Source organism: Lytechinus variegatus, chromosome 11 (assembly GCF_018143015.1).
Source record: "Lytechinus variegatus isolate NC3 chromosome 11, Lvar_3.0, whole genome shotgun sequence".
In the NCBI taxonomy this organism is placed as follows: Eukaryota; Metazoa; Echinodermata; class Echinoidea; order Temnopleuroida; family Toxopneustidae; genus Lytechinus; species Lytechinus variegatus.
In genome coordinates, this window is record NC_054750.1 from 25,791,631 (window position 1) to 25,816,867 (window position 25,237).

The following is a 25,237-nucleotide window of genomic DNA, read 5'->3' on the forward strand; positions in this document are numbered from 1 at the left end:
GACAACAAAGTATCATGGATTCTCCTATAGTGAATCAAAGTGAATATTCATGATCATAAACCGATGCAGAAAAGGGCAGAAAGCATAAAAATGTCAACCTATATCGTTTTGTGCTAAATTTATAGGTATAGACATCAAAATTTTCTACACAGTCGATCCTGTCGCCTTTATAAATCCTCAACCCATTTTTTTAAAAGCACTTTTAAGATGAGCCACCTTGTACTACATGCTTTTTATTTTGCACACAAGTGCTCTTCAACAAAAGACTAGGTTTAGGTTTTCCTTCTCATAAATTTGCTGCGGTCGTATCCTTGGAATTCAATTTTGGAGGGTGTTACATATTGCTCAAGTATTGCAACTGTTCCCTGAACAAGTGTTGCCACCCTTAATGCAATGCAGCCAAATAAAGCTCATTTGAGACTAGCAGTATCATATCGCAGGCTATAGGCGCATTGGTAGCTACGAGCCTTGCTCCCTCCAGAGACGAGGCTGACGTCATCGCTACCATGGCAACGGCTGATGATTTAATCATGCAAGCAAGAGAAGAGCAGAGTTCCCGATAATGGCGCAGTGCAATGGCGCCAAGGACAGCTTCCACATCGGCAAGAGGCATGCATGTAGACTGAATAATGGTCCCCCCCTTTAGAGCCGCAAACATGGCGGCCCCCCATGACAAAACACCTGCATTATTCATTGTGTATATAAACTATACATGCATGTATACAGGTGTCACAACCCTATTACTTGATAAATCAAGTTGGCATATATAATATTCTACATTTAAGCTGTGAAGTATCACTTCAATTAATGATAACAGGCAGAAGATAGAAATATATGTATATTATATATACATGTACAGATGTATCATATCTCTCTAATGTGGAATAAGCATGTTCTCTTCCATCAAGCAAGTTCGCATGTATAATACTCTACATTTAAGATGTGGAATATAACTTAAAAGTTGAAGATGACAGGCGGAAAAGAATTGAAAGAATGCACATAGGAATGTGTGTACATCAATAAACCTATATGAATGACATATTGCACATCGATAAAGGATGGTGGGAATCCCTATGAAAATATTCTAAACAAAGTAATGGAAATAAAAAGGGGGTTTCAATAAACTAGAACACAAAAGACTTGTTATTACACATAACAGAAAGACCTTCCGACCTTGACCGAGATATTAAATAAATACATTTTATCAACCTGCTTTTAAGTACAAGCACACATAGGATGCTTTTTTACTGATCACGACTATAAAAGACTCTAAAACAAAGAAATCCCAGCAATATAATATACAAAGAAATTTTGATTACTGTTCATAGCAACACGTTTCATATTGTTTCAGAATGATTATACTCTTATACCTGCAGTACAGTCAATAACTTGAAACATCTTCATCAAAAGAGCGAGCAGAAACATTTATTTAGTAAGAATGTTAGTTTGTTGATACTTGGTCTGAGTGAGAATGTGAAAGTCAACTGAAAGATATAAATTGGAATAACATACTTTACTGGCATACTTCAACACATCACTTCATGGCATAGCCTTAGAACTACTTAAAGTCATGGAAACAATAGCATCTCCATATTAAAAAATAAGAATATCAATTACTACTCAATTTCACTTCTAGTTATTGAATTTCAATTATCTTCTCTGTCAGAACATAAACTCACTGAAAATTTAATCATACCAGTGAAATAGCCTATTTAAATTAGTAAGAGAAGTCTCATGTAACTCCATGTAAATTTCACACTTCAAATGCAGCTGAAATTTTTTACTCAACTTTGAGAAGTGATGAATAGAGAGATTATGAATAGTTTGGGTAAGTCGGAGCCCCCTGAAATAAACAGTTTTATAATTTCATCCCACCTACTACCAACAAATCTTAATGGATTTTCAGAAATAAATTAGCAATGTAACATTCTCTTTCTTTATGATCTAACAGAACAGCCTCTATAATATAGAAAAGTTCCATTTTCATGAGTGATTGATTGAGAAAACGAAGAAATCAAACTGTTTCATTCCCCTAAGCCCATTTAATGTCATTGCATAGGTAGAACTTGAAGAATTCTATCAAGAACCAATTCATATTTAGAAATCTGTATCAACCATTCCTATCAAAATTGCCCTAAACACACTCATATCATCATGGTTGATTTCATTACATTCATATATTGCTATCACTTCAACACCAATATTCCACATGGAAATGAAATTATTTGTGATCTCTATAAATCCATTGTTTAACTATTTGAACTCACCTTAAAACCCCCTGATTAGTATAAATACATTTCTAAACAATTCAAATTAAGAAAAGAAGAAACACATTTCATTTATGTTTTGCTCTCCCTTTCTGAGACAAATACATTATACATTTCTCGTTTGGCATTTTACTTATGTCGGGACAAAAATAAATAATTCCTTTGGCAAGCAAACCACTATATGTATATCCCTTACACCTTGTCATGCAGCAGTATTTTAAAGGGAAAACTGTGTTTTTTCCACCAGAAATGAAACCCCACACCACATCTATTAACATCCTTGAGCATCCCTGCATTGTCAGCATGGTAACAGTTTACCGGGGCAGCATTTTCTATCATGGGAATGGATCTTGAAATGTCACAAAAGTTCAGAAGAGCGTCTGGTGATGTGGACGCAAACATTAATTTGGCGTGGCTGCGTGAGTTGTACTGTGCTACCCTGTTCGTATTACAGTTCTTTGTAATGTTATTGGTTTATCCAGAAATTTTGATAGTTTTGGGCAAATTCACTGCCTTTCTTGAAACCGTTAAGTCTGCTTGCATGATATTAAACACAGGTTAATGTCCCTTTTTTTGGCCAAGTCTTAGGCTTTGTAAATAATGAAGTATTCAGATTCAGCAGTGAAATTCTTGAATTTGTGAATACATATCAGCTTTCTTGTGTCATAAAGTTATGAGACACAATTTCAAACAAATATATCAATCAAATATCTGACATAGAACAATAGATAGTGAGGATCACCCAATTGTAGTTCTCACACCCTGTTCGCTATTAATATTTCTCAGTAATACCTTGGTCACATTTGTTCTACGGCGAGTCGAAAACAGCCGTTTTAACATTTGTTTGTACTAGCTACACATAGGTGGTTTTATTAAAAACGAATAAAACGGCTGTTTTCGACTCGCCGTACGGCCGCCGTAGAGCAAATGTGACCATGGCATTAAGAATGATTAAGAATAAATGAAAAACATTACACAGGAATAATTTTCATTGCTCATGTTCAACAATGGGCAGGAAATAATTACAGTCAAATACACGTGATCTCAAATGATGTCATGAATTTCCAAGCAGTGTATTTTCAATACAGAGGTGTACATGCATGCAGAACCAACACAGTGAATATGTTTTTGTTTTTGATAAATTACTGCGATAATTGCTTGTCACACAACCATGATAAACAATGCCCTGCAGTGAAACGATGCTGCACTGATAGTCACAGTGTGTATAGAGAGGTTTATACATGTAATGCATGGGTGTGCTATTTCATGATCTTCCACCACAGTCAGACTGTACAAACGGGAACCAAGACGTGTCATATCCTACGCAGTCATCGTGGCGAATTGCAGCTACAAGTGATGAGTGTATTAAATACAAGATACGACTGAAAGGATGACAGGAATAGAAGGGAATGGGACTGATCTCGATAGTCATGGCAAAGACATACATATTAATACAACATATTGGTTTTCATTTCCTTTTCCCCCAAACTCGGACCATCAACTGCCCATTTCGTGCTTTCTTTCTCAAATGTCCTTCTTATGAACATCCTGGTAGATATCATAAAGTATATCATCTTTCTCTTATCAAAATCAAATCATTCATGTCTCTCCAGTGTTCAACGAACCATGTCGCCATGGTAACAATACTTATGGAACACACAGTATATACTTACACACGTGTATAATTGCGATAAACCGTTTAAAAACACGAGCACATGCTAAAAGCATGTTAGTATATGCTAGTACATTTCTTGACATATTAGTTTAAAAGGTCTGTCACCCTTTCAAAGTCTTTATTTCTTCAATATACCGTCTCTATTTCATAAACCCCTCTCTCCGTTCATTCCTGCACAGTTCTTTGCCTTCCCCATTCCAATCCAACCTCACACCCCACCCAACCCTCCCGCCCGCCCGCCCCCTACCCGTCCCCCCATCCTCCTAAACCCCCAATCAATCTGCTTAGCATGAACACGATGAGTTGGCTGGTTGCTGTCCTGGGTCTGTAGGCGTGATGGTCGTGGAAGGTCTGAGGGTCTGGTCCGTGTCGATGGTCTCCGACATCTTGTCACAGATGATATCGACCAGCCTCTCGAATGTCTGTTTCACGTTGATGTTCTCCTTCGCACTCGTCTCAAAGAATTCAAGACCTATAAACATGAATAGAAATTCAGGAATAATTATTTTTCTATATTCTAAATAATTTACCATAAATGTAAGAAATAATTAGATCTGATACAAAGCCACCTTTTTTAGCATTTTGAAATTTGGACTGCTCTATTACACAATTGCATATCTCATTCGTCACTACACTGTCTCAATATATTAAAAAACACGTATTAAAATGGAATTCAATATTTCATTCAATTTCCATAAAGAAGCAATAAAGAATATATATAAGAAAATTAATACAAGCAAAAAGTAATTAATGGTAAGATTAAAACAGCAAACAGATAGATGTAACAATACAAGAAAATATTATTGTTGTTTGGTGGTCGTAAACCGTTAATGGTTGTTGAGACGACCATCTAACATCCCTGGAGATGGTAATACATACAGTAATTACACCTAAAGTGCCTAACATTAACCCTTCTGAGACTATGTCCGCATACACACGGGCTGTAGTCCATTAAAACATGCATTACACTACAGCAAAATCATTAATCTCAAATGGGTTGATTAGAATCTCTTATGAAAGAGTTTTGATATTAATCATTGTCGGGGAAAACATTTTTATATAAAAAATAAAACAATATAAGCATATTTCTAAACACTAATACCAACGGTAAGCATCTAACTTTTAAAGTTAAACAAAAAATTAAATAAAAACATAAAACAGATTTTCTAGGGGGAAAAACATACGTGTAAAGGGACAATTAAGAGACGAAATCAAAGCTTGCTATTGTTATGTTTATCTGAGGCACCGATTTGATGGATAAAAACACTGCCATCCATCATAGGGTATCGGTGGCAGGAGATAGCAGTCTAATATAAATGCTAATTGCATGCTTGCACACTCCCGAACACACTCACATACTGTACATTCATACACACCCTCACCCCCGGCTCTCTGTGTCATCAGCATACACATTACCCGACATGCACATTAATTCATTGCAAAGGATCATGGGAACCAAAATGCAAAGATGCTTAAAAATCATTATATTAATATATCATGTAGTACAGAAAGGGTTATCAGTATAAATTCTAAATCATCCTGGTATGTGTCTAAAAAGCTAACAAAAATGAATAAAATGAAGGTGAAGGTTTTAATTAAACAAATCAAATAAAGAACAATGTAATAAGGTCGGTACAGTCATATACTGTTAAACAGCTATTAATAGGATATTGGATACTGATATTGATTTACAAACTAATCAATACAATGAAATTCATCATAATGAATCACCATTTTCAAATGACCTCACCCAAGATATTAAGTGAAGCTTATACAGTCTACAATATTACTGAAATGTGCAGTATATTTCATATGTTTACTGTGTATATCATTATTATCATTAACATGCTAGTTATTTACAGAATAGTTTTATAATAAACATTATTCAGATAGTAAAGACTGCAGTGGTGCAGGAATGGAGCCAATGTATTTCAAAGAGGTCGCAAGGTGAAGTCAGTTTTTCTCTATTGTTAAATAGATATCCATAGCAAAGACCTTTCTTTTTCTTTTTCTCCCTTTTTTAAAAATCTTGATATTATTTCTCATATTTCTCTCCTTTTGTTTACACTTCTTGAAAAATGATAGTGGTGCCCTGCCTAGAACCCCCCCCCCCCCGCACTCTCCCTGCAGTGGTAAAATCATTGTGTTACTATAGAACTAAAATTTTAGATATATGTAGTTTAGGATAAAACAGCATACAAAAAGAAAATATAATTGGATTTTTTCGGATGTTGGCACCAATGTAATCAAATATGTGTGTAAGATAAAAGCATACCCTCCATGATGAAATTGAACTCCACAAATATTGTTCAGACTTTATTATTTTGTGAATTTTGTCTTAGATAATCCAAACAAAAATACAATATATCCATTATTGTTTCAACATTCATCATAAGCCAGAGCCCCCAAAATATATGTTATCACCGTTTCTCCTTCAATTTTAATCCTGGCGTATGATCTCTTAACAGGATGAGAGAAAGAGGGGAGAGCGTGGGCCGATGAAATTAATCAATCTTGTCGGAATTATTGCCTTTCAGCAGCGTTGACCTTTTGGTATATGGGGAGTGAAGTAAAAGGGAAGGACGGAGCTATGGTCGGACAGTACACAGCCAGACCTTCAAATCTCAAGGGTAGATCAGAGATATAATCCACGAGGGAACGAACAAATTCCAATATACACTACACTTCATCAGATCAAAAATATATTCATGATGATGATTATCTAGCCACTTTAATATCTTATATATGGCAACAGTGTCACAGAACCTGTTTTTATTGATGTCAATTTAAGTCCATTTTGGGGTGGGCATCACAAATAGTTATCAATTAAGTGGCCATTATATATACATGTACAATGATTATTGATATTATCTCCACCGGGGCGGATCCAGGATTTTTCTAAAAGGGAGAGGGGGGGCACATTTTCTGAGGAAAAATTGACAAGCAAAACAATATGAAAAAAAGTTTTCAACCAAAAATTAAGGATATTTTGTCCAAGAAAAAATATGACGAGCAAAAAAAAAAGGTTTTAACCAAAAATTAAGGATATTTCATCCCAGAAAAAATGCCCCCTCCCCCCCCTGGATCCGCCAGTGATCTCCACATCACTTAGTTGCCTGTTTGGGCCTTATCTGGTATTTCAACGTAGTGTGCAGGTGAATATTTTACCCACTTTCCCTCATGCAGTAGACACATAAATCAAAATTCCTATTATCTTTTGATTTATGCCCAAATTACTTGAGTGCACAGTTACTTCCCATAGTTTATTTTTCAATTTATGGAAAAGACAATATTGGTTAGTTTAAGGTTACTATACTCATCTTATGAACATACTATATTTAGCATAGTACATCACTTATATTGGACTACTAACAGTATTTGGGATATCAACAAAACCCTATGTTCAGTTCTTTGACAAGACATTTATCTACTTTTGCCTCTCTCACCACATGAAAGAGCATTAAAACCTGAATGAATTCCTGGAATGATAGCATCTGTAGTTACTTGTACACAAGATAGATAAAGGAATCGTCAAATCATAATTATACCCAAATACTATTACAGGTACTTCTTTCAAATCTACAGTATGTCCCACATATAATGCTTGAGGCCCTCAGAACAAGGGAGCGGTCTCCAGTTGAGTTAAAATGTTCATAACTTTGTGATTATTGAACCATATATCATAAAGATTCATACAGGTGTAGAAAATGAATTTTAGCTTACAGGTGTAAAGATATAAACGATATAATGTTGTAATTTAAATATTTCAACCATGCAGAGTGCTGTTACTATTTTTTGTTTGTGGGACATGTTGTAGATCAATTTTGGCAGGCCGAAATCTACCTGATGTCTTTCACATAACCCACGTTTATGCTGGACCAAAGCATTTCAAGGTGGCAAGAATTGGGTTTAAGCCAAAACAAATCTCTGTTGCAAGTGTCGCAACTGGGAACATGCATATGAAACATATGTGTAAACTTGGCATTGGGGGTGGTGAAGTACATTTTACCCTTTCCAATCTTTTAAAATGTCATCCCTGCTCAAACCCCCAAACACCTCTTTGCCCCAGAAAAAGATTTGGTGAGCCACAATGTTCTCACATCTGATCACTGGCCAACCAAAAGAATGGCGATGGGAACAAGCAAGGCACTAGACATTTACCCGAGGACTTTACTCGTCCCTCATGAACAATTATCAACCCGACCATATCCTCCCGGGTGAAAAACAAAACAAATACAGTAATCAACATCTGTTCCACCATGCTCATCAACACCGACGGAATGTTACTAAAAAACACTTCACTTTGTTGATCTACAGTATAAAATGTCATCAATCATGGCAACGATCTCATTAGTACAAGAAATGATGAAAAAAAAGTAAAATGGCAATTGTGGAATTTTTAAAAGACTAAAGGTAGCTCTAAATATTCCCGGGAGTGCCAGGCAAACACACTTTGAGCTGTTAGCATTGAAATGTTAAAGGTTATGGTCGTGTTGTAAGCACTTTAGTATACCAGTCTTATTTCTATTCCATTTTATAGGCATGTTATTCAATGATTGTAAGAAAAACTGGACAAATGCTACTTGCAGGCAGTCAAAAATATTTTGATCACTTTTTAATCTGCATTACTTGTAGGTAAATCTACAGATAAATCACTTTCAAACCTTAAATTTACTGTCAAATCAAATGGAAATGCATACAGAGCACACATTGAAACATTAAATCTAAAATTTAAAATTTGATGGGATATCTACAATTAAATGTTAAAATTTCAAAGGTTGGGGCTTCAAATTTTCTTCTTTTTGGTATATCTACTTGTCAAGCATGGAATGAGACAGGACATATTACAGGATAGAATTTCTTCAAATAGCTTTCTGATATATGTTAACAAAATTCATAAGATGTTGTTTGAAGTGCCTCAATTACAAATATGTGGAGCACACATATTATGCAAGCCTATGTATACATTCATATGCACAAAACCACACACACATACATCCTCAACATCACACACTATGTAAATAAACCAACATACAACTTCACCAACAAAAACTATGAGAATATACCTCCGATCCACACACAAACTATGCAATCCTTTAGAAACATTCAAAAGCACATTTCCGGTACATGCCCTCACCACACACACACACCGTGCACCTCCACATACACCCACACACACACACTGTGCACCTCTACATACACCCTCATCCAAACACACACACACTGTGCACCTCCACATACACACACACATACTGTGCACCTCCACACACACCCTCGCCCACACACACACTGTGCACCTCCACATACCCTCACCCACACACACACATACTGTGCACCTCCACATACACCCTCACACAAATCCGCACGAGCACACTGTACACCTCCACATACACACTCACCCACACACAAACACAAGGCAATCCTTAACATTCACTATGATCCATGGATTCTTACTGTAAAGAACAATATCACAGAAAACAGATCAATTTAAAAGATGCTTTGCAGGTTCTCATAAATCTTTTCATCTGGAATGGAAATCGAAGATAAATTAAAGCTTTGCTAAATGTCAAACTGCGACAAAACATATCAAAATGCAATTATTATGCATGCGAGTTTCTTTCTGATTCATTCATACATTCAGTATTTTTCTTTGTAAAATTGGATGGTATAGTACCAATTCTATTTCCTCTTCTATCATCTACAAGACCGGTCATTGTGCATAATATTCCATATATTCATCATATATCCTCTCCCTTTTCCTATTCCCCTATTGTCCTCATAATCTAGCCACCCTTTTCCCATTGTTATCCTCTTCCCTTTCTTCCCCGTTTCATCGTCCTTCCCCTTTTCTATATCAATGCCATATATTTTTTTTTTACTGCTGTTGAATATTCCTTCTCTTTACGTAGATTGCATTAAAAATTTACAATCCTTTCGCGAACTAGAGCTCTTTAAGAGTTTCTTCCACTACATAAGTCCTATATTTTGGCACACAAGGTCTAAACCTACATCACTAATTCTATTTCACCTGCCATGCCCGAGGCCTTGTTTTCATTCGACAAAACTTTCTATCTAGAGCTTCTTTGAACCCATGTAACCGGTGATGCCTAATAAGCCATTTAGCATGCATATATTGCACAAAACATGCATTCTCAACACCCACTCTCACATAAAGGATGCATGAACAAACATCCCAAAGGCATATATCTTTTATTTCATTATCGCCAGTTATCCATGACAGAGGCGTATATATTTTTGAAAGAGAAGGGCTTCCTGATATGAAAAATAATAAAGATCCTTCCTCTTTTTTGTAATAAGGAAAGACTGGATGACGTGGGCATTAAAAAAATAACTTTCCCTAGACTTCTCGTAATCTTATCTTATTGTTTTTTGTAATCTTATCTTATTGTTCAATCATTTTCTCAGCAAATTATGCATTCTTTGTATGGAGCCTTGACATTTTATGTAATATATGGACAAGTAGCAAAATGTAGCAATATTCTAACAAAGTTTTCATGATTGAAATGCACCCAATACTCATAACTAGGTCACTTGAAAATATGGTTCATAATAGAATGCTGATTAGATATTTTGACCAGATCGAGTAAAACCTAAAGTAAGAGTTTTTCTGATAGAAAGCAAGGAGGTAAAACCTGATGAATATGATCTGGAAAACTAGAATAGCAATCATTACAGCCAGATTGAATCATTACGATGATCACGACCGACGCAAACCCGATACTGTCGAAATATGAGTTTGGAAAAGGCAAGTATGACTCACTGAGTTTTAAGCTTATTACACGTCGTTGTGCTGCATATAACCTTTTCATTCGCTCACAATCTACATCATTTCAGCACATATCATATTAAGTAGGTTATACCTTATACAACACGCTCCAAGTTGAATGCTGAGCCACTCAAAATATTGATTCATGGTAGAGGAGCCAATTTAGAATGAATGCATGTTGGTCACACATATATACACACTGGCATCCATAATATTAGGTAGCAGGTATGTTTCATATAGGTTTTTGAGGGGTTGGAATTAACACTGTTTTTAAACTCAATTTTATTTCTTTGGAATCTGAAGCTCTGACGATGTCAAGCTTATAACAAAAGCAAGAGTTTTGGATGTGTTTTAAGTAGGAATTGCATCTCTTTTCTTCGAATCCTCCAATTTTGGTAAAAATAAATAAATGGGGATACGGAAAGTTGTTATGGCACATATAGGCAAATTGAATAATTTGATTAATTAAACAATTTGGTACACAAAATGTGAAGTACTATGTTACTGCACATTTTTTAAAATGAACCAAAACATGCGTAACTGAACCTTATACAACACTGTCTCAAAGATTAAACTCTTTAATAAATAGCAAGCATGCCCTATAGGCCTAATCTATATGATATACCCTCTCATGCATTCCCCACCCACACTTGCCATAAGCTACTCTCACCCACACACCAAACACACGCCTGTTCCCATACCACATGCAAAAGGAACCTCTCGCACCCGTACATGCACACGCACTGCACTGCCAGAGATGGTAATATGATCTCAGGAAACTGTGCCTTTCGTAATAATAATAAAAATCATTCTTTCTTTCATGAAAATATCCTTTTCATCACTTACAATGGTCCTTCCATTCTTTTCAGTAAGTGACCCTGACCATTTATAGCTCATCCTTTTTCTTCAACTGTGCTCTTCTTCCATTGAATATTCTACATGATCTTTGCAATTTCCCTTTCTCTTGTTATATCTTGTATGAAGAAATTCAAACGTAAGCACGGTAAAGAATCTCATTACGCTGCTTTTTAACAAATCAAGTGTTCAAGTATTCTCTAAATATTGTGTTCTTCCTGAATTCTGTTATTTTCTTCTTTCCCTTCCCTATATCACAAAAACCTTGGGACTCTAGTTTACATTAAGAGACCTTTGGAGTGATGAGAATTTGGGGAATGGTCGAGATCTCTCTATTCAGTGGAGTGCAAACTACAAGCTTTACTTCTCAGCATCCCCCTCCATTTTCAATATTTATTCAACAAAATTACTTTGTTATTAATAAAACTTATTACTATGTTGTATGAATATGTTTATTTTGTTACATGTATCAATGACATGATTTGTGATAATTCTGTAAATGTATCTGTTTTCTTATGTTAAAAATGAAAATGAATAAATTAAAACGCAAAACACAGAACCGACTTACCAAGTTGGTCAGCGAGTTGTTTGCCCTTTTCTGTTGAGATTACTCTTTCATCTTCCATATCACACTTATTTCCAACAAGAATCACCTGGGCGTTGTCCCATGAATATGTCTTTATTTGTGTACACCTAAACAAGGGGAAAAAAACATTGTCAATCAATGATGTGAATCTATATTAGAGTGAACTTGATAAATGACTACTGTTCTTGATTTATTTATCAACTGATTTGCTTATTTCTAGATCAATAGTACCGTTTTCTTTCTCATTTGTTCTAAACATTAGATATAACATATTCATATTTATTAATGCTTTTATGAATAAACATGAAACTAAATCATGACCATTATTTTTAGAGGCAGAAATAGAATAATTAACATGCTACTGCAATATATCAATTGATAATAGTCACAATGACAGTGCAATGTAATCCAACAAGGATAAGGGTCTTCAGGACTCAAAATGATAGCAAACTTACCAATCTTTTTCTTTATTTATGATAAAAACAAGTGCACACCTAATTACCAATAATGCATATAGCATTTCCATGTATTTGAAAGCAGGATTAAAGAGCATTGTAGATTAAATGCCTTGCTCACGGGCATAAGTGCCGCGGCCGGGGATCGAACTCGGGACTTTCCATGTATAGCCAGGTGCCTTAGACCACTCGGCCACGGCACCTCCACTAAACTTACCAATCTTGGACGCTGTTAAATGATTCTTCATTTGTGACATCGTACATTAAAATGAAGCCCATGGCCCCCCTGTAGTAGGCTGTGGTGATAGTACGGTATCTCTCTTGACCTGCTGTGTCCTATATAAAAAAGAATAAAAGAATTCATTTTTAAATGTAGGACAGTGAACTCTGGATAAGTCAACCTTCCGTCATTTCAGACCAAGGGGGTGTTGCACAAAGACTTACATGTAAGTATAACTTAAGATCGCACTTAAATGCTGTTGCGTTCATGGTATGTAACAAGTGATCTGTTTGATTGATACGCAGTAGTGTGCATCCTCTTGGCATGATCTGACCAATGCGGTCCTGCCTTTTATAAGGCACACATCTAGGCATTTAAGTGCGACCGTAAATCATACTTTAAATCTTTGTGAAACAACCCCCAGAATATGAGCAAGACGTGTTGATAACATCTTCTTAGTCAGATTTTGGCTAAGTCAAACAGATTTCTGTGGTCCCAGGCAGAGTCACTGGGAATTAGCCTTAAAAGGCAACAAACCCTGGCAGAGTCATATCAAAACAACCTCTTGCCTTTTAGCAAGGTGCTCAACATTTTGCAAGAGGAGCCGATTATAACTCCCAGAGGTGCCAGTCAAATATATTGCTGTACACCTAAGTGACCGAAAAACGTGTTTAAAGGGGTGGGTTTTTTTAGTTTTGGACGCAGGCAGCGCGTGCACTCGTTAAGGGTATCAAAAACACTGATTTTAAAAAAAGGTGGTTTTGAAAGACTAGTCAATGATCAATGGCACGGTTATAACTGCAGTGGCAAACCTGAGAAAAATAAATGTCATTGTTGTTTATTATAAAAATTCATTGTGAAAGGCAAAATTAGACAACTTAGAAGTCAGAGCCATGTCTTTCATACAGGAATCCTGTGAGCATTTTTTTTGTTATCCTTGCATTCATTATAATAAAACAATGAGTGCAGGAAAGCTGCTGCTGAAAAATGTATCACCTGTATTGTGCTTTAAGAACTAGAATACCTTAAATCCTGTATTAAAAGAATAGTAAATAACAGATCCAGATTTATCAATTATTACACAATTTAAAAAAGAAATTAATGAAATACTTTAAATCATTTGATAAATTAATGGTTACTGACTTACTGTTAGTTTTGAAGAAAAATTAATAAAATTAACATAATTACAATACCTATACTTGTTAAAAAAATGAGAATACAAATGATATCATGGAAGCCATATTTCATCCTCATCTATATAGTCAGTTTCAAAGCTAACTACAAGGTTATCGACATACATGTTGATGACTTTAGCAGATTTTTTTTCCACTATTATTCACTAGAACACAGTGGCTCTCATTTTCTCAAGTAGCCAAGCCCAAGGTCTTGATGATATGGACATGCCCTACTAAGTACAGAGCCCCATGAATCAGACATCAACGGATATTAAGAGAGGATGGACTGCTGATCAAATATTTGTATTGCAAATGCAACTGAGCATTGCACTTTCTGCCTCTGCATTTCTTTAATTCACAGTAAAAACAATGTTTCAAATTTTTGTTAAACAATGTTTACTATATGAACTGCACAGTAGTTGATAACTTTAAATAAACAAGCGTTTTACATCTTGAACAGCAAAGTTTAATTTTTAATAATTAATCATCAATGAATTACCCATGGTTGTCTAAACTGTTAAACAGCTACTGAGAAGTTCATAGAGTAAACATCATTTATACTGTGTAGAATGAAAGTCACTCCATTTCTACAGGGGTAAAATAGACCCTTAAATTGTGTTCATTTATGAAGTTTATTATGTTTCTTTGCTATGATTTATCATGTGTAATTGTGTTTATACCATATTATTAAAAACATACAATTAATTTTTCAATTGAAGTGTGACTGAAAGATGTGGCAAACTGCCACAAAATGTACATCTATTATGGATATCTAGCAAATCTCTCTTGTTTACAACCAATTACATAAATTACATCCTATTATATAAATTATCCTGAAATATAAATGGTGAGGGGATATTTTTTATAATATACATGTATATGTTCTAAGCAGTGACCATTCTATCTACTCCTGTTAATGTAGAATTATGCTGAGTATTTAAAACCTAGTAACAAAATTTACCAAGGGCAATTTCAAGAATTGTTCTGGGCAAATTTAGTAGCTCCTTGAATGTATCTCCAGACGACAAAATAAACACTGTATGAAATATCCAAATTTACCACTATGATTACTCTGATACAGTAAGATTGCCTTTGAGAATATTGAGCAGGGAAATTACAGCAATTTCATGAATCATCTTGTCAATTATTTCAACTGACAAATTTGCTCTCAGGCTCAGCCAATCAGATGTCAGAATTTCAGTAGCTTTTGACCGATGTCAGCAAAACAGCACCATCAAATTAGTTCATGCAACATGGAACTCTTTTTGCTGTATATGTGCTTACAGCATATATCTATATTGAAGACCAAATTGATCATGCTAAACATATTTCAATGTATTCAATTTCATTATCCTGTTAATTTCCAGGTTGGGGGCTAATTAAACTTTGAGGCAATTAAAAAACGGTTTTCAGAGTATAAGAGTACTTTTATCCAGGTGCCAGTAAAAATACGCTTCCTCTTTGGGGTTTATAAGGACATGATACAAGCAGAGAAATGGACTATACCAGCTTATTAAGACTAATAGACCATGACCTAGGTCAATAACATCTAGAGTTATGACCAAATGGTCAAGACCATGGTCCTGCATAGTAAAGACTTGTCAAAATAACAAATGCACAATGAACAGATTTACTTTCAACCTATCAGACTAATGATTTCATGAGCTTTAAACTATACTGCGAAGTTGCTATCATAAACAAAAATATTAAAGATAAATTCCAGTATTGGTAACTATCTCAAAATGACTTTTTACAGAATCTAATATAATGACCACAAGTGTCTGTTTGTATGAATAAAAAATATGTGCCAAAGGATTCTGGAAGAAATTGTGTAATTGCTGAGAAATAAGCAAAATAATCGCGGATTTGGTCACTTCCGTCGGGTCTTTATTCCAGCAATAATAATACACTGTCCCATGTGTGCCTATCTGTGTTGGTGATCTTCAGTGTGAACATTTTTCAGCGTACATTTCAAGATTTCAGGAAGTTCAGTTCATGTAACTGTACCAGATCTAGATCCTCGATGATATACTGCCATTTAAGCCTGGTTTTACAGAATTTCTCATGAAATCAGTGTTTACTGCAATTACTGGCATTTCTCTTTAAACTGGTCAAGACTTTACAGTATCTAAGTATGGCTGAAATTAATTGAACTTACAACATACTTAAAGAAAAATCATAATTTCTGATCAAGAGACTGATTGTGGAAGAGCTGTCTCAATGCTTCCAGTTTGTCATCATGCTCTCAGTCCTAATAAATATAAGACCAAGCGATTGAATTATGCTTATTTGCACTTTTATATCTGCATGTATATCGTGCATGATTATACAAATCTGCCCAAACATAACTTTTGGTCAAATTTTCCAAATATATTTCTTTGCATATTCTGAAAGCTTGTGATTCACTCTTGATTTGCCAAAGTTCAGATAAAAATTCATGTTAATTAAAGAATAAGAGCATAGGCTATTTCTTTTTTTTATAAACCGGCTCAACCCCCTCCTTTGATTTTATGAACTGGCTCCGCCATACTTTGTGTACCATAAAGTCTCTGAAATGGTGCGCTCAGGTCAAAGACCCGACCTAGATGCTGCGCGTATGTGCTTTGCACAGGGTTTGTGCCTCCAAAAAAATCATACGCATGGCATGAATGATTTTACGAACGGGCTTAAACCGTGGTTTGTGATGCGAAAAATCAGTGCGCATTTTACTCATGATTTTACGAACTGGCTCAAACCCCCTGTTTTGGGGGAAAATTAGCAGCTTCTAAAAATGCATACGTGCACTTCTTTTCAAATATGGAGAGAATGAATACGAATTGCAGACAAAAATTCAGCATATTACAAAAGAATAGAATGTATGCTATAAATTCATATGAATAATTGATCTGGTTTCTTTTTAAGCGTGAAGTTATGGGGGTCTGAAAAACATTCAAAATTTGAACACGATTATCTCCAAATCGTGTTTTAGAGAACAGACAAGGTTTGAGCCAGTTCGTAAAATCACTGACGATATGTTGAATTCTTGTCTTTTTAATCAATAATCCTACATGTTTTAATTGTGGAGTGTTTTCTTGCAATGATTTATCTCCTGTTACTCGTGCTAAGGAGAAGCTTGTGGAAAAATCACTACAGAAGTGCCTACATGTATTTCCCTTAATTCTGATCATAAAACCACCCGGCATGCAAGACTAATTTAGTTAAGAGAAACATCAATCAAATGAGAGGCCATGATATGATGAAAAGCTTGAAGTTATATGTATAAACACAATATGGTGGCTTTGTATGGGATTACATTGACATGCAGTGAGTGTTAACACTGTAGTGCTCACGCTCTTTCATTTTACCATGGATCCCACTAGCATGCCTGCATGTACATGTACTGTACTATTGTAAATTTACTGAGAATATTGACATGTATACAAACCAATGCACATAAAATGCCTACCAGCATAACTATTGAAAAGAGCTACTAACATGTACATGTGTCAAGTTATACTAATTCAACAATAAATTTTCCATTTGGCAAGGTTTCAAAATAAAGTCAATAACATGTCAATAAAGCACAGAAGCCATTTCAAGAGTTTAATTTTACTTCCTCATGCAGAAAAAAGTGCAGTGATACAAGTTTTAAACCAGATTAAGATGATAATTAAGTCACACTTGTAAGTTAATACATTTCCCTCTTTTTATAAAACTTTGTATTTAAAATGGGCATGGATGCTCACTCTCCTAGTAATGGCTGTACAGGCGGAAAAAAGCATTGAATTTTACAAACTTCCTTTTTACATTTTATTTTTAAATTAAAACTACTGCCGCACTATTTCAATTTGTTTATTGTTTTATGATGATTTTAGTTGTTAGCAAACTTATATACACAAAGGCCATCTCTGGAAGGTTCAGTAGCTGTCTAAAATTATAATTTTTTTAATCAGGTGATTCATTTCTATATTTAATGTCAACTTTTGACTCTTTATTCCTCCAGAAAGTGAAAAATAACATATCTATAATGTATTCATATCTACTGCAGATTGACCAGGGTCCCGTAACACAAAGGTTAGCGATTAATCTACTTAATAATGATAATAGGCATTTATATAGCGCCATCTATCTAGAAATATTCTCTTCCGAGGCGCGATGTTATTATTATTACCTCGGCTTTAGCTTGAGCTGCCTTTCAGCGCTCATGCATTGAAGGAATAAATCCTGCCAGGTACCCATTCACCTCACCTGGGTTGAGTGCAGCACACTGTGGAATAAATTTCTTGCTTAAGGAAATTACGCCATGGCTGGGATTCGAACCCACGACCCTCTATTTCAAAGTCAGAAGAATAATCCACTTGACCACAACGCTCCACTTACTTACATTGTAGCCAATGCAATCAATCATTAAAAAAGATGTTCAACAATGATTTCTAAGCTTTGTGTTACAGGCCCCAGGGCTCTCTATCACAAAGGTTTGTCATCAATCACTACATAGCATTGGCCAATCAAGATCATAGTTTAATGCACATTTTCATCAAAATGCTGGCTATGAACCAATAAGTGCTATTCTTTTGCTATCCACTGTAAACCTTTATTTCATGGGGTCAAGATATGAGCAGGCCTTTAAAGGACAAGTCCACCCCAACAAAAAGTTGACTTGCATAAAAAGAGAAATATCCAACAAGCATAATGTTCACTGAAAATTTCATCAAAATGTAAATAAGAAAGCTATGACATTTGTAAGTTTCAGTTAATTTCACAAAATAGTTCTGGTTGGTAAGTGAATGAGGGAACTTATGACATCACTCACTTACTATTTCTTTTGTATTTTATTATATGAAATATGAAATGTAATTTTCTCCTCATTGTCCTGTGAAACAAAGTTTTATTTTTCCTTGAACAAGTGGAATTACCATTGTGTAACATTTTATGATTCAGTCAAGTTGTTATTGTAAAATCTGTAAAAATTGAAATATTGTATACTTTAAAAAAATAAGTGACGGACATTGATTCTCTCATTTACATGTGACTAAATTGTGCCTTAACTATTTTGTGAAAAATAAGCAAAACTTTAAAATGTCTTAACTTTCTTACTTTACATCCAATTTTGATGAAATTTTCAGCATCATGCTTGTATGTTTTTTCTCTATTTATTCAAATCAACATTTTTCTGAGGTGGACTTGACCTTTAAGGTAGCATTTAGGTGAGATGGCTCAATTATCTAATAGTGGTTTTGTTTATTCAGGCTCCCATCTTGTGATTACAACATGTAGAGGGGTATTTGCCCAACGATCCAAAAGATAAAATATGATGAAAATTCATTCTTTTTCAAACTAGGCATTCGATAATGGGATTTTTCTTTAGGTGTGTTTCAATCTTGCTGAATAAGCCCCATATTCATGCACACTGGAAAAAGGGGGATTTGGTCAAAATAATGTGTTTGTTAATATGTCAGCTGGACCTTAAAATTTTTTCAAAAATCAACAAAGTTCGGATACATTTTTCTCAATTTGGTCACGTGACCATCATATTGGTCAATATTTCAATATTTTTGGTCAGACACCTATTTCACCAATACAAATTTTGCTATACATGCATATTCACCAAACCTTGCTAAGAGTGTATCACCACTTTACACAGATGCTATCTCACACATCAAGGTGTCCATGCATCAAAGATGTGTTTGGAAGCATTGGCAGTAAATTGAAATCTTGTCGAGATGCCTCCTGATCTTCATTTGCAATTCCATCATTTCTGTGCAAGAACGGCATTACCTCACACACGACAGCATAGAGGTAGCGACCTTCTGAATGTGAAATGTTTGACATGATAAGAGGGTGTCATCGTCCTTGATGGCATGAGTGAATACTTAGTTTCACCTCAGTGATTCCACACCTGTGCCTTCGCATCATCATGGAGAGTGATTTTTATTACAATTTTACAGACAAACATGGACGTAGTACTGTGTGTTTTACAGTTTTCCATATTACCCCAAAACAAAAAAATATATATATACAAAAAAAATTTTCTACCAAAATCCTGGTTTACTATATAAACTCTTTAGAGTATGCATGGAATAAGAATACATGTACATAATTTTATGTATGCATTGAGTATGCATAGAATAAAAATACATTGTACATAATAATCCTTCAGCAAGAAATTTATCCACATTGTGCTGCACTCAACCCAGGTGGGGTGAATGGGTACCTGGCAGGAATTTATTCCTTGAAATGCCACAGCACTGTAAAGGCTGCGGGGCTCAAGCCAGGGTAATAATATCCAAGTCCTTTGGAAGCGCAAAGAGACGTTATTTATGATGTGTTGTGCACTATACAAGAACTGACTATTATTATTATTTCAAAATTTCAACAATTTTCAACCCTTGAGCAATTGTCAACATTTTACTTACGATTTAAACAATATCTGATATGTTCATATATAGTAAACTGGTGTGCATAAATCAATTTTACTGTGTAGATCTAAGCAATGATGAAAACAATGTCAATAACATTAAAGTAGAATTTGATAAAAATTTTAAAGAGATAAAAACTCAATAAAAATCACACTCCAAACGGATGTAATATAACCCTAATGAACAATCAGGACTACATAAATAACTTCAAAATATACATATGTAGTGAATAGGTTTTTCAAGGGTCTTTGTTTTGTGTGTACATGTGTTTTTGTTTCTTGTAAAATGACTAAAATTTCAGTTAAATTTGAAAATTGTGAGTCAGGCCTTGTAACATTTGATGGATCATTGCTTGGAGTGCATCTATATTACCAAGTTCGGCCATTGGCTACATAAATCATAAAAGAGTTTCATTAGAGGCCAAAACATCAAGCAAAGCAGATTTACCATGAGCATTACCATAACAATGAAAACATTTTATCAATTAGATTCAGTTAACATGGTGTAAAACGCTAGCTCACATGGCACAAAGAATTAAACATTTTGTTATGAGGAACAAAGAGATTACCAGAATAGATTGTCAGAAATAAATCAATAACGGTAATAAAGGGATTTCATTAAGAAGCAGCTGGTCGAGGTAATGACAACATGTAGGACTCATTATACCAGGAGTCAAACGCTGCTAAAACATACCGCTCTTTATCTTTTTGATATACGTTCTGTTATTAATTTCTATCACATATACAAAACATCCCAAAAGTTAAATGACAGGAATATGTACTTTGAACAAAGTGACTTTCAATTTGACAGTTTCACCACCATTTTTGTGTGTTTTCTTTTCTTTTCTCATCAGTAACTGCGGCTGCATTTTGATGTTAGTTACTAGTCTCAAATAGATTCAAATTAAACAAAAACATTCAAAAAAATCATTTTATTTCATGTCTATGTTGACTTGTAGAGTTATCTTTTAATAAACAAGGATAGCCCAGCAAGCATCATTTCATTTTAGTAAAGAAATATAACTTTTAATTTTATTAGAAATTGAACATGAGGTAGAATACAAGAAACAAAGGAAGAGTTCCTTGAGCATGTAGTGATATAACACTTTTCTTCAATTTGAATATGAGTTACAAGAAAGTGACTTGGGTCTGTGTGTGTGTTTTCCTCAGTATGTAGAAAGATAATAAAACTTCATAGCTTTTAAATGAGGTTAACAAAACACAGAGATTTTTATCTACAGTGTGAGTCATAAAAATTGTTATACACTTTCTAAATATAAAAGTATTTTAAAAGAAAATGTGGAATTCAGAGAAAATTTCTAGCATGTATGGACAAAGTATATATGACTTTGTCAATTGGTAAAATTTGTTTCAGTATTGTTGTTATGGTTGAGTGCACAACAGTCATTGTTAGAAAAAAAAGTGTCGAAACTCATTTGCACCAAGTCAGGTGATTACCTGCTGAAACAAACAAGAGCACTTGTAAAACACAAACAATGAGCATAAAGTTTATGTGTATGTTTATTAATTAAGAAAAATAAACAAGCGAAACAGTAAATCAATTATCTTCACTGAAAAGTTCCTTTTCACTGTCATTTTGGTCACAAATTGGACAAAGCTTCCCGCCTTCAATCTTCCCATAATGTCCATTTCTCTTAATGCACTTGTGAGCTCAATGGAGCATTGCTGCCATGGCCCTGCAAAGTGTCTGCCTGTCTTCCCTAAGACTGTTGCGATAGACTGTTTGCTGTTATGGACATCAAATATCAGGAAAGCAGTTTCAAAACTCTCATAAAACCATTGTCACATTCTGTGTCCTGGCACATTCAGTGACCAGAAAGGCCCTTTCCCGTGGAGAAAACTTCCTGTGCTGTGATGTCAGGAAGCTTTAAACTCACAAATGTGTTGTGAAGTATTAGCTTCAACAGCGCCTTTCCTGATTTGAAGTAACTCAATTATCATTACAAAGAAACTTCTTGCTTATTGTGCATTGGAATCCAAATTAGGCACGTCATTTTTTATGTTGGCGCAAATGGGTTTTCACCCAGACCCATTATCTTGTTCCTATCCAATAAATTCATTACTGATTCCCCACACATGTGGTATCAAATAAGACTGGAAGAGTTACTCTATCTGACACTGGTACAAGAATTATGATTTATTCTATTGTATTTCTGACTCACTCTGTAGAGCAAGTAGTTAAGTACAGCCCTAGCTATATTTCAAACTTAATTTAAAAAAGAAAGCTGACTGTATTTTTCCTTGGTAGAATATAAATAAATCTATAGAGCTTGAAAACGAAGTTCAAAACATTAATTGAAGATGGTCTGCATAAACTAAAGATTGCAAATTTGGACTGAATTGATTTACATAATTACATAAAATAAACTCTATGCTACACTTACCCAAATTTGTAGTTTAACTCTCTTATCCTGCCTGAAGACAGTCTTGACTTTGAAATCAATTCCGACCGTGCTAACAAACGCCGATGTGAATGAATCGTCGGCGTACCGGAAGAGAAAGGACGTCTTGCCTACGCTACTGTTACCGATGATCAGAAGTTTGAACATGTAATCAAAGTTCTGGTCGGCAGCGTCCTTTTGCCATTTGTTGTCTACTGATGCTGATGCCATCTGAATAAAAACAAAAATAATAATAGTCAGTTCTTGCATAGCGTGGAGCGTTGTGGCCCAATGGATTAATCTTTGAACTCTGAAACAGAGGGTCGTGGGTTCGAATCCCAGCCATGGCGTAATTTCCTTCAGCAAGAAACTGATCCACAATGTTCTGCACTCGACCCAGGTGAGGTAAATGGTACTGGTAGGAAGTAATTCCTTAAAAAGCTATGTGCGCTATGAACGCCTAGCTTAGCCGGGTAATATAGGAGCGCTTTGAGCACCTAACAAGGTGGATATGTGCGCAATATAAATACCCTATATTATTATTGTAGCGCATAACACATTATGAATAACGTCTCTATGCGCTTACAAAGGACTTGGATATTATTACCCCTGCTGTAGCTCAAGCAGCCTTCTCGGTGCTTGGCATTACAAGGAATACATTCCTGCCAGGTACCCATTCACCCCACCTGGGTTGAGTGCAGCACAATGTGGATAAATTTCTTGCTGAAGGAAAATAAACAAAGTATTTTTCTGAAGCCAGTTGATAATTGCAATATTTGTAGGAAAAAACTGGAAAAATGTGAAAAAAAATTAAAGGCTGCCAACTTAGGGATATGTGCCTTGTCCACTGCACATGAACTGTGAAAGCTTGTCTGAAGTTTTTGCAAAGGGTTAAAAAAATGTGAATTATGTATCATTCCAATCACACATGAGTGTGGTGGCCATTAATTTTTTTAGCCATTAAAGGTAAATGCTAGTTTTTAGCAATATCAAAATGAGTTCATACAGAATCCAATGAAATGACCACCAAAGTGTCTGTTTGTATAAATAAAATGCATGTGTCAAAGGATTCTGGAAGAAATTGTGTAATTGCTGAGAAATCAGCAAATAAGCACAAGATTCGGGTAGATCAAGCGTCGGCCCGACGCTCTAAGCAATAATTATACATTGTCCCACGTGCGCTTATCTGTGTTGGGGATCTTCGGTGTGAACATTTTTCAGCATAGATTTCGAGATTCACAAAGTTCAGTTATGTAACTGTACCAGATCTAGATCCTCCATGATATACTGACAATTAAGCCTTGTTTTACAGACTTTCTCATGAGAGTTTACTGCAACTACTGGAATTTCTCTTTAAAATTAAAATGTGGCATTGTTCCTAATCTAGCATCCTCTGTTAAAGGGGAAGTTCACCCTGAAGAAAAGATTATTATCAAAATAGCAGAAACCCCCTCCCCCCAAAAAAAATATATTGGTGATGGTTTGAGGAAAAGTAATTTGTATTTAAAGTTTTTGATTTGTGATATCATAAACGAGCAGCAGCCCCATATGTTATGTAAAATAAAATGTAAATTTTTTAAGTGCTCATGGTGACTTCTTTTTGTTTTCCTTTTAGGAACAGGTGTGAAATGCTTTGTCTATTAGGCCTAAATACTGAAGTTGCAGTAAAAATCATTTCCAATTTTCTGAGAAAATGGCATTTCATATTTTCATTGATTGTTTATTATAAGATATGAAGGAAAGCTGCTTGCATATGACGTCAAAAATAAAATAATTTAAATTCTAATAACTTCTTAATTCTTTGATGGATTTTTCTCAAACCTTCAGCAATATTTTTCATTATTTTTAAGCTATGATAACAATTACCTTTTTGTCAGGATGAAGTCCCTATTTAAGAGTCAGGGTCATACATGCATGTATGTACATGTAATAAACAACATGAAAGCCAGTACAAAAGCATTACATGTACAAATTGTCATAAAAAATATGTTAGAAACACGAAGAATACACAGATAAGCATCACAAACTTCATCTAACTTGCAAATTTGTCAATGAATGAAGTACATGTATGTCATTTTTCTAAGCACTGTGATAGATACTGCTGCACTGGGAAATCAACAAATGAGAACTTGTTAATTATAAACTTTCATATTATCTTATGCTCTTTCATTTGAATTAAAATATTGCATATCCCTATTTGAATTTGTTTTGTGCTTCTCAATATTCCTCCATTGATGACCTACAGTGTGTTCAATAGACGAGCTAGTTTGTAATTTCATTTTGCCCACGATCAAAAGGTCATTTGAACTCGAGTTATGGTGGTATAATATTCAATGAGATAATTGCACCAACTTTGTTGGCTGACTATTCATAAAGGGCCTATTCCTTTGAAATATATCCTTTTCATTAGATCCACAG

General features: G+C 34.9%; 1 protein-coding gene across 2 annotated transcripts in view; it reads right to left on the reverse strand.

Moving 5' to 3' along the window:
• Positions 1-4,063: 4,063 nt before the first annotated feature.
• LOC121424341 (ras-related protein Rab-3-like) overlaps positions 4,064-25,237 on the reverse strand; it is a 38,146-nt gene continuing 16,972 nt past the window's right edge. For both annotated transcript variants that reach the window (XM_041619992.1, XM_041619991.1), the window contains exons 2-5: positions 22,823-23,050; positions 12,843-12,961; positions 12,153-12,277; positions 4,064-4,414 (exon numbers count right to left, since the gene is read on the reverse strand). In XM_041619992.1, the coding sequence (XP_041475926.1) occupies positions 4,227-4,414; positions 12,153-12,277; positions 12,843-12,961; positions 22,823-23,050 (660 nt within the window). In that variant the 3' untranslated portion in view covers positions 4,064-4,226. The remainder of the gene's footprint in view (positions 4,415-12,152; positions 12,278-12,842; positions 12,962-22,822; positions 23,051-25,237) is intronic.